The sequence below is a fragment of the Nerophis ophidion genome, linkage group LG15 (assembly GCF_033978795.1).
Source record: "Nerophis ophidion isolate RoL-2023_Sa linkage group LG15, RoL_Noph_v1.0, whole genome shotgun sequence".
In the NCBI taxonomy this organism is placed as follows: Eukaryota; Metazoa; Chordata; class Actinopteri; order Syngnathiformes; family Syngnathidae; genus Nerophis; species Nerophis ophidion.
In genome coordinates, this window is record NC_084625.1 from 12043600 (window position 1) to 12055822 (window position 12223).

The 12223-nt window shown below is 39.0% G+C and overlaps 1 protein-coding gene across 1 annotated transcript in view; it reads left to right on the plus strand.

Annotated features, from left to right (window-relative positions):
- Nucleotides 1-5276: 5276 nt before the first annotated feature.
- Nucleotides 5277-12223, plus strand: part of drosha (drosha ribonuclease III) — a 370040-nt gene continuing 363093 nt past the window's right edge. Inside the window, exons 1-5 of the mRNA XM_061921522.1 lie at nucleotides 5277-5448; nucleotides 7258-8017; nucleotides 10063-10131; nucleotides 10206-10476; nucleotides 11705-11846. Coding sequence (XP_061777506.1) covers nucleotides 7260-8017; nucleotides 10063-10131; nucleotides 10206-10476; nucleotides 11705-11846 — 1240 coding nt within the window. The 5' untranslated portion in view covers nucleotides 5277-5448; nucleotides 7258-7259. The remainder of the gene's footprint in view (nucleotides 5449-7257; nucleotides 8018-10062; nucleotides 10132-10205; nucleotides 10477-11704; nucleotides 11847-12223) is intronic.

The window sequence follows — 12223 nt, forward strand, 5'->3', positions numbered from 1 at the left end:
ATAATATAAATGCAGTCTATTATACAGCATTATTCACATGTGAATAATATAAATACAGTCTATTATACGGCATTATTCACATGTGAATAATATAAATGCAGTCTATTATACGGCATTATTCACATGTGAATAATATAAATGCAGTCTATTATACAGATTTATTCACATGTGAATAATATAAATACAGTCTATTATACAGCATTATTCACATAGGAATGATATAAATGCAGTCTATTATACGGCATTTTTCACATGTGAATAATATAAATGCAGTCTATTATACAGCATTATTCACATGTAAATAATATAAATACAGTCTATTATACGGCATTATTCACATGTGAATAATATAAATACAGTCTATTATACAGCATTATTCACATAGGAATAATACAAAATGCAGTCTATTATACGGCATTATTCACATGTGAATAATATAAATGCAGTGTATTATACGGCATTATTCACATGTGAATGATATAAATACAGTCTATTATACAGCAGTTAAACATGTGAATAATATAAATGCAGTCTATTATACGGCATTATTCACATGTGAATAATATAAATGCAGTCTATTATACGGCATTATTCACATGTGAATAATATAAATGCAGTCTATTATACAGATTTATTCACATGTGAATAATATAAATACAGTCTATTATACAGCATTATTCACATAGGAATGATATAAATGCAGTCTATTATACGGCATTTTTCACATGTGAATAATATAAATGCAGTCTATTATACAGCATTATTCACATGTGAATAATATAAATACAGTCTATTATACGGCATTATTCACATGTGAATAATATAAATACAGTCTATTATACAGCATTATTCACATAGGAATAATACAAAATGCAGTCTATTATACGGCATTATTCACATGTGAATGATATAAATACAGTCTATTATACAGCAGTTAAACATGTGAATAATATAAATGCAGTCTATTATAGAGCATTATTCACATGTGAATAATATAAATAGTCACAGAAGTGTGTATTACAGTTTTTTCCAATTGCTTACACATTTAATTTTAAATGTTCACACAGTTAACAAAGTCTCCACACAGTAAACAAAACCACTGTGCAGATTTGCCTGATATTAGGCATAGACTCTGCTTCACAGTTTTTGCGAAATATTACACACGATACTTTAAACACTCACTCCCCCATCTTGCACACACATAAGGATTGTGATACACACATCTTCACATCTTGCACACACATAAGGATTGTGATACACACATCTTCACATCTTGCACACAGATCAGGATTGTGATACACACATTCTCACACGTTACACACGGACTAGGATTTTCATATCTTTATCTCCAGATTTTTTAATTGTTTTAGATTTTCATTTGTACTGCATGTCATTGTTGACTACTGTGATGTAGTCAACAATGACAGGGGATGCAAAACAACAACAATAGTGGACTAAACTGCATCACAAAACAGTGCAATAAAGTTTCATAACTGCATAGTTTCTCTTTTCAATTTCTTATTTTTACTGTTATATTTGTATTCATATTGTTACTTTTTTAGTGTAATTCTTATTTTATAATTTTCTATTTTGATTCCACTCATACCCCCATTATTTACTTTTTACTTTTTGTACTTTTCGATCTCAATTCTGTACACTGCTGCTGGAATTGACATTTTCCTGAGGGAACTTTCCTCAGAGAGGAGGCACAACTTGGGCTAAGGAACAAAACCAACACATAAATAGACTATGAACATAAATCAAACAACACTTACTATGGCTTGAAAAGAACAGCATGAACTTTGGCATGAAAAACGAGTATGACTTACTGTGGCAAGAACGCATCATGAAATTACCACAATGACGCCAGGGCGACTGACTGGCAAAGACGAGCTTGAATACTGCCTCTGATTAGTGCTCGGGAAGCAGGTGAGCGGGCGAGCACTAATCAGAGACAGGGGGACACCATGAGTTACCATGGCGACAAAACAAGGGAGTGGAAAAAAACAGGAACTTAAAGAGTTCAAAGGTCAAACAGCACATGGCCAAACAAAAACATGATCAACAGACATGACACTATCTATCTATCTATCTATCTATCTATCTATCCATCCATCCATCCATCCATCCATCCATCCATCCATCATCCATCCATCCATCCATCCATCCATCCATCCATCCATCCATCCATCCATCCATCCATCCATCCATCCATCCATCCATCCATCCATCCATCCATCCATCCATCCATCCATCCATCCATCCATCCATCCATCCATCCATCCATCCATCTATCTATCTATCTATCTATCTATCTATCTATCTATCTATCTATCTATCTATCTATCTATCTATCTATCTATCTATCTATCTATCTATCTATCTATCTATCTATCTATCTATCTATCTATCTATCTATCTATCTATCTATCTATCTATCTTATACATAAATGTCTGTCTATCTATCTATCTATCTATCTATCTATCTATCTATCTATCTGTCTTATACATAGATGTCTATCTATCTATCTATCTATCTATCTATCTGTCTTATACATAGATGTCTGTCTATCTATCTATCTATCTATCTATCTATCTATCTATCTATCTATCTATCTATCTATCTATCTATCTATCTATCTATCTATCTATCTATCTATCTGTCTTATACATCGATGTCTGTCTATCTATCTATCTATCTATCTATCTATATATCTATTTATCCATCTATCTATCTATCTATCTATCTATCTATCTATCTATCTATCTATCTGTCTTATACATAGATGTCTGTCTATCTATCTATCTATCTATCTATCTATCTATCTATCTATCTATCTATCTATCTGTCTTATACATAGATGTCTGTCTATCTATCTATCTATCTATCTATCTATCTATCTATCTATCTATCTATCTGTCTTATACATAGATGTCTATCTATCTATCTATCTATCTATCTATCTATCTATCTATCTATCTGTCTTATACATAGATGTCTGTCTATCTATCTATCTATCTATCTATCTATCTATCTATCTATCTATCTATCTATCTATCTATCTATCTATCTATCTATCTATCTATCTATCTATCTATCTATCTATCTATCTGTCTTATACATAGATGTTTATCTATCTATCTGCCTATCTATCTTCTATCTATCTATCCATCTATCTATCTACCCACACACACACACACACATATATAAATATATATATATATATATATATATATAGATTATTATTTCTTACACACAGGTAGCCAGAACAACAATGTATGATGTTAGACCAACTTAACCTTGATAACAGCGTAAACATCGGGAAAACAGTTTATACCAAAGTCGGAGTGATTTTTTGGTTTGGAAAAAAAAAAAATCAATAAATGATTGAATGAGTTGCATGAAAAAAACCAAACCAACGAAAAAAACATCCAATTTTTTGTTTTGACATGACGCACACAGAGAACCTTCCGGGCTCTGCGCTCATGCCAAGAGTTCACAACACAGCGTGGGCGTCTACTCATGGGGGCAAACTATGTGTTCTGCATTTTAACCTTCCCACCGTGAATCATGCTGCAATTGGTGGTGATACGCTGCTACCTGCCCCCCAATTTGATGCTGCGAGTCCCCGAGTGCAGACAGTCACCTGGTGCGATATGATCAATACTTGTGAGGTGAGCATGCGAGAGTGCCATAGAAAATACTCCCCAGCTTCTTTCAGAATGCAGAGAGCTAGTGTTGCCCGAAGACATAAATAGATAGATGCTGGGTCTTTCATTGTGCTGTCATTCCGTTTCCATGGTAACGTTGAGTCGCATCTGCAGCTTCACGATGTTCCTCTGCTGCTATCTACTGGCTATCACACGGAACTACATCATGTTTTATTACTAGCTCTGTATTAGACATGCACCTGGGGATTGGTTGATTGGTAACACTAAATTGGTCTTAGTGTGTGAGTGTGAATGTTGTCTGTCTATCTGTGTTGGTCCTGTGATGAGGTGGTGACTTGTCCAGGGTGTACGCCGCATTCCGCCCGATTGTAGCTGATAAGGGAAAGGGATAAGCAGTAGAAAATGGATGGACATATATTTAAATATACTGTATATATATATGTATGTATGTATGTATGTGTGTATATATATATATATATATATATATATATACATATATATATATATATATATATATATATATATGTTTACTTATAAAGTGGGGCAAAAAAGTATTTAGTCAGCCACCGATTGTGCAAGTTCTCCCACTTAAGATGATGACAGAGGTCTGTCATTTTCATCATTTCATCATAGGTACACTTCAACTGTGAGAGACAGAATGTGAAAAAATCCAGGAATCCACATTGTAGGAATTTTAAAGAATTTATTTGTAAATTATGGTGGAAAGTATTTGTATTTGGCCAACCATTCAAAGCTCTCACTGATGGAAGGAGGTTTTGGCTCAAAATCTCACGATACATGGCCCCATTCATTCTTTCCTTAACACGGATCAATCGTCCTGTCCCCTTAGCAGAAAAACAGCCCCAAAGCATGATGTTTCCACCCCCATGCTCCACAGTAGGTATGGTGTTCTTGGGATGCAACTCAGTATTCTTCTTCCTCCAAACACAACGAGTTGAGTTTATACGTGTTTATATGTATATATATATGTGTGTATTTATATGTATAAATATATGTGTGTGTATATATATATATATATATATATATATATATATATATATATATATATATATATATATATATATATATATATATGTGTGTGTATATATATATGAGTTTCACAATAAGAAATGCATTTTTTTATTGATTAATTTAACTTTCAACATAATATAATTTATAGGTTGCTACCTTTAATAATATAACATCTATACACCTTGTGAAAATAAATGTATAGTACCACATTCCAAAAATAAAATGATTCACATTTATTGATTGATTGATACTTTTATTAGTAGATTGCACAGTACAGTACATATTCCGTACAATTGACCACTAAATGGTAACACCCGAATAAGTTTTCCAACTTGTTTAAGTCGGGGTCCACGTTAATCAATTCATTTCCTACAGCATAACAGTTATAACAACTGTCAGCCATATTGTTACATTTCTGTTTCAAAAACAACGTCCAAGTTTTACAATTGTTTTGGTTAGACGCGCGGAGGCTACGACACAGGAAGTTAACGCCTCCAAAGCCTTCTCATTGGCCAGCCTCCGAAATAGGCGCGTGTGATTGGTCCCCTGCTGTCCAACCAGTGCCCATAACCCTCCCGACCGGAAACACCAGCTGCCATTCAATTTTGTGAGCCTGCAGGAGTTCAGCGCTAATATACAGCATTTTGTCTTGCCACATATACAACGGCATTTTCATTTCCGACCCAAACACTTCACAGCAAGAACCTAATTATGTGTAACTGACTGCGGTGTTTACATTTCAAGGTAATGTTTCGCTATTATGCTCGCAAGGTGTAGCGGCTAGCTCGCTAGCGTTTAGCTTGTGATGCTAATGCTACCTTGCGCTCCAAAACAACGCCTTTGCATTCTCTCTTTAGTTATTAAATGCTCATTTCAGTATCGGTGGCAGTGGTGTTTGGAATTACAGGAAGAAATTAATGTGAAATACCGTATTTCCTTGAATTGCCCCCGGGACGCTAATTAATTTAAAACCTCTTCTCACTCCTTCGCTAACCAAAGGCATGCGGTAAAAGTAAGCATGCGCTAATTATTTTAAAACCTCTATTCAGTCCGTCACTTACCAAAGGCATGCAGTAAAAATTTGAGTGTGATGTAAACTTGGACCTTAAATCCTACTGAATAGCTCTTAACCTTCTTTCCTTTATGCAATTTCAAATTACTGGTCAATTACAAATCAGCCTCCTCCATTTTGAAAATGATGACAGGGGAAGTGTCACTCGTGACTTCACAAGTTTGACCAGGCTGTAATACTAAGCATGCGCTAATTATTTTGCGAAGCGAGTTTGACCCGGCAATAATTCAAGGCAGGCGCATACTATATGCCCTGCGGCAATTCAAGGAAGTACGGTATGTTTGTTGTAGCATGGTCGTGGCAAGCGTGAGACAGTCATCTTAATTAAAGGCCTACTGAAGTGAGATTTTCTTATTCAAACGGGGATAGCAGGTCCATTCTATGTGTCATACTTGATCATTTCGCGATATTGCCATATTTTTGCTGAAAGAATTTAGTAGAGAACATTGACGATAAAGTTCGCAACTTTTGCTCGCTAATAAAAATGCCTTGCCTGTACCAGAAGTAGCAGACGTTGTGCTCGTGACGTTACTGGTTGTAGAGCTCCTCACATCCTCATATTGTTAACAATCATGGCCACCAGCAGCTAGAGCGATTCGGACCGAGAAAGCCACAATTTCCCCATTAATTTCAGCAAGCATGAAAGATTTGTGGATGAGGATAGTGAGAGTGAAGGAATAGAAAGAAAAAAAAGGCGAGGGCAGTGAGAGCGATTCAGATGTTATTAGACACATTTACTAGGATAATTCTGGACAATCCCTTATCTGCTTTTTGTGTTACTAGTGTTTTAGTGAGATTATATGGTACCTGAAAGTCGGAGGGGTGCGGCCAAGGGTGTAGTGACCGCCAGTGTCTCCGGTGGGAGGAGGTAATAGTCCGCAGCTGCAGGAGGACGCAAGCTCCGCTCATAACTACGGTAAGAGCCGACGTATTACCACAATTTTATCACCGAAACTTGCCGGTTGACGTGGTCGGGAACCATGTTCGCTTGACCGCTCTGTTCCATAGTAAAGCTTCACCTTAGGGAATTTTAAACAAGGAAACATATACATATGTTTGTGTGGCTAAAGGCGGCCGCCTACATCTTTTTACTTTGACTCCTCCATTATTAATTGAACAAATTGCAAAAGATTCAGCAACACAGATGTCCAGAATACTGTGTAATTATGCGATTAAAGCAGACTACTTATAGCTTGGATCGGGCTGGAAAAAAATGTCCGCTACAACCGGTGACGCCAAACGCATCATACCGCGACGTTTTCAACAGGACACTTTGCGGAAAATTTAAAATTGCAATTTAGTAAACTAAAAAGGTTGTATTGGCATTTGTTGCAATGTTAATATTTCATCGTTGATATTAAAACTATCAGACTGCGTGGTCGGTAGTAGTGGGGTTCAGTAGGCCTTTAATTAAGGCGTATTTTTAGTTAGTTTTTTTTCCTGCACTTACTAAACTCTATTCATCTCCTGTCTGCCCTCAGTCATGTCTTTCCATCAAGACCGTGGCACCCCTAGAAGTGGAGGAGGAGGAGGAGGAGGAATTCCCCCTGACCAAAACTACCGACCTGCCAATCTGAGGCCCCCGCAGCCTCCCTTGCCCCCGTACACATATGACCCCCAAACTCCTCCCACACCTAGCTACCATGGCAACAGCAGCTACATGCCTCCCCACCCGGACTTCATGCAATATCCGCCTCCGCCGCCACCCCAGACTCCCGCTTCTCTTCACCCTTGCCCCGTGCGTCCGCCCTTCCCCAAGCCGTCCGTGGGAGGATTCCCCGAGCCCCCACCCAGTTTTCCGCCGCCTCCTCTGCCCTTAGTCGCCGGCGCTTCCCCCCAGGTGACGCAGCATGCCTACCACTCTTACATGATGCCGCCCATGCCTCCCCCGCCCATGCCTCCACCCATGAGTTACCCGCCTCCGTACACCATGGGCTACCCTCCTTTTCCACCCCCTGGCTTCAGCCCCGGTTACGCCCCTAGCCCCACGTCATTCAAAGCCGACCAGAGCTTCCACCGCAGGGGGCCGTACAAGTACGACAAACCCGGCGATGGCAGGCGGTCCCCCGAGAGAGGATATCGCCACGACGACCACCGGCAGAGGGGCTACGGTGACAAACAAGAGAGGAAGGACCGCGGCAGAAGTCCAGACAGACACGGAAGATCCGACGGCGGGAGGTACAGGTCCCACTACGACCGAGAACGATCTCCTGGAAGACACCGGAGCCGGGATCATAGCAGGTGATACCTTTTATCCACATCTGAAATGTTGCCTGTTTAAATGTTGCTGTTTATTCGAATCAGGATCCAATCTGGTATAAAGGAGAGATGTGACGTTCGCAAACGAATCAAGTGTTTTGAACAGCTCTTTATAGTGAAATATGAGAACCGATTCCCAGTTGTGAGCATTCGCTTGGGAGCCGTTTTTAATGCACTTGCGAATTTAGCGTTGGCAATTGCCCACCCGACTGGCAACTGGACTAGAAAATGAGTCAGAGTTAAATATTGTATATTACCTTTTTTTTAAATTAAAAACAAGCATATATATATATATATATATATATGTGTGTGTGTGTATATACATATCCATCCATCCATTTTCTACCGCTTATTCCCTTTTGGGGTGGCGGGGGGCGCTGGCGCCTATCTTAGCTACAATCGGGTGTAAGGCGGTATATATATATATATATATATATATATATATATATATATATATATATATATATATATTCCATCCATCCATTTTCTACCGCTTATTCCCTTAAAGAGGTCGCGGGGGGCGCTGGCGCCTATCTCAGCTACAATCGGGCGGAAGGCGGTGTATATATACATTATGTGTATATATATTATGTGTGTATATATATATAATATATATATATATATATATATATATATATATACACCATGCAAACATTATTTTATTTCGAGGCATATATACATGTATATGTGTGTGTGTGTGTGTGTGTGTGTGTGTGTGTGTGTGTGTGTGTGTGTGTGTGTGTGTGTGTGTGTGTGTGTGTGTGTGCGCGCGCATGTATGAGATCTAGCGCTGCCAATTATGGCCAAAGTAATAATCACAGATATTGTCATCGATAATGGCAGCATGGTGGAGGATGGGATAGTAGGTCTGCTTCACAATGCGAAGGTCCTGGGTTCAATACTGCGCTTGGGATCTTTATGTGTGGAGTTTGCATGTTCCCACCGGGTACTCCGGCTTCCTCCCACCTCCAAAGACATGCACCTGGGGATAGGTTGATTGGCCCTAGTGTGTGAATGTGAGTGTGAATGTTGTCTGTCTATCTGTGTAGGTTCTGCGATGAGGTGGCGACTTGTCTAGGGTGTACCCCCGCCTTCCGCCCGAATGCAGCTGAGATAGGCTCCAGCACACCCCGTGACCCCGAACGGGACAGGCGGTAGAAAATGGATGGATGGCTGGATGGATGGTTATCAATATTGAAATCATGATTACTGATTAAGTAAAGCAGTGTTGGGTTGTGAACGTAATATAATCATGTCATTTGTATGGTCTAATAAAAAGACTATAGCTAAACAATATGCATATATTTATAGACAGATATGAGGTTTTCTTATTCTTTAATAATATCAACTGGTCAGCTTTCTGTCATTACATGATACTTTTATCTCTCTTTTTACATGTTCATAGAGAGCATTTTTTTTTTTTTTTTTAGTTATATACATCATGTAGATGATGTATTGGGACAGATCCATTATGAGTTTGAGCAGAAATATGTTGTATAAGAATTAACTATACAAAATAACACATTAACAAAATTATCTCACATGAATGATTTTTGAAGTGTCATGAAAAAAAAACAATTTAAACAAAACCTGGTGTTTACTTTTTGATATTAAAATAAAACACAAGGCAGTTTGGCTAATGAAGATGAAGTCTAATAAACAAGCTTTGTTCTTCTCCAACGCCTCCCTAGTTTGGCCAACAAATAAACCCCCGTAGTGATCCCTCTCACATCGAATAAACAATCTTCACCACTTATAGTAATAGTTGTGTAAATTAAATTGTTCTGATCTACATCTTATCATGTAACTGATACTAGTGACTGTTAAAAAATAACTAAAACGACAACTTTTAAGGGGATTTTTGTAAGAAACGGCTCCTCAAGATCCGGCTCCCTTCAGAGAGCCATACATTTTTTTTTGTATAAAGTCTAGTTACATACACAATTAAGTTAAATGTTTTGCCCCTAATAAATGAACATTATGACAATCCGTTTTCTCGCATGAATCTTGTTTTCTCATACACATAGAGAGCGCTATCGACACAGAGAGAGTCGGAGATCCCAGTCGCCTGACCGACACAGAAAGAGGCCTCGCAGGTACTTGTGCAAATGTACCCCCGTTAGACTCCTCTTTGGATATCTTCTTATATTTGATCTTTATCCATGCGCAGCCGCTCCACAAGCAGAGACAGGAAGCGCGGCCGCTGGGAGGAGGAGAGGGACCGCAGGTCCGAGTCCTCGTCAGTTATGAGCCGAGACCGCGGCTACTCCTCCACCCGCAGCCGAGAATCCGAGGAGAGCGTCGCCGACCGAGAGCGGGAAGCGGAACGGGAAAAGGAGAAAGTGGACGAAGAGAAGGTGGAAGAAGACCTGCTGAAGCCCGCCTGGATCCGCTGCACCCACGCTGAGAACTATTACTCCAATGACCCCATGGATCAAGTGGTACCATCTGATAATTCTTTTTCGGCAAAATTTAACAGTGAAAAACATGATAAGCAAAAAGAATATGTTAGGAATTACAAATAACCCTTCTACCGATGAATGCGTTTTTGATAGGGTCTGCTCGTTGAGAGTGACACATGCTTTGGTGTCAGACTCCCCAAACGTCTCTTCATTTGACTTTTTGAATAAGAGTATCTAGAGTGATTTGGGGAAAAAAATCACAATAGTTTTTCAGTCGATATTGATATGTTTTACGAAATTAGGCATTAGGCAAATTCATATATTCACGTGATATATATGAATTTGGCTGACGAGAAACTTTTTTAATACTATCGTCAGATCGCATGTTGATGATGCGTTCTAGCTGGGTCCCACAAATTCGACAGCGACAAGCTAAAAAAGGCGTCCGCAGAATCCACGCTTGCAGTTGATCTCCAGTGCAGCTTCTAAATCACTAATGGCGGCAAATTCGCTGCCATATCCAGAGAAAGTTAAGGTCTTTTCATTATTTATATGAAACTGATGTTATTTTTCAAAAAACATCAGTTTACAGAGGAGCAAGCCTAGGCTGCTGGGAAGGGAAGAAAAAAGACGAGAGGTTGGGGGGAAGTGGCCTGTCCTTGGGAAGGACAAAGAATCTAATTATGAACCGGAATGTTTTAGTTAACCCTTTCGGAAAGGCAGTAATACAGCATCAATCACAACATAAACCCATTTAGAGAGTAACCTTCGACCAAAAGACAATTATATAATAAATTAGTGATCTTTGGCTTCTCGACAGTCCTTCTCCTATGATCCTGCACTATAGGTAGAAGAGTTGTATCAAACATTACACGGCACAGTTAGCATGCTAACAGTTAGCAAGTGTCACATACCAAGTCATATGACTCGGGTTAACTGTTGCAAAAGTAGCTAAAAAATTTAGCATGCTGACAGGTAGCATGTTTCACATACCAGGTTATGTAACTGTAAGGTGTATGGCTGTGGAATTAAACAGGCCAATGTTGTGAAGAGAAGCAATACAACATAAATCACACAAGGACTCTTACTTACTGAAATTATTGTTAAGAGATTTCTAAAATATTAATTCCGCCACAGCACCTGTACTGTACCATACAGCACTTTCAGATACATCAAGTATGCAAATATTTGAACCCAACTAAAAGTCTGACCTCGCAAACACTTTTTGGGACCTGTGTACGTTTTGACCATCTCACATTTTCCACAGGGGGATTCCACAGTGGTCGGGACGAGTAAACTGCGAGACCTGTATGAGAGTTTCGAGGAGGAGCTGGGCAGGAGGCAGGAGCGAGCCAAGGAAGCTCGACCCAAATGGGAACCGCCAAAGACTAAACTCGATGAAAATCCAGGTGATGCTTTTATGCCAAACGGACTTTTTGGTGCTATTTAATAAGTAACATGTGTCATGAGAATCCGAGCAGTGGCACTCAAACACTCGCTTTTCATGACGCTGTGAAGGAAAAGCATACTTTTTCATACACATGATACCACCCCTAGTTAAGCCAAACCCTTTTTCCAGCGAGGGCCGCCTTCAATAAAATGGAAGGATGCGGAGGCCACTTTCAAAACATTTTGTATGGTAAATATAAAAGCAAACCAGTGTATGCCAATTTATGCTAAGATATCTGAAGAAAACAGCCACACTAGCATTCTGTCATAGGTGACAAATACATTAGTGGAATCTAATGACGAGGGCTGCCAAAAATAACAAATTAACTTGTGCGAG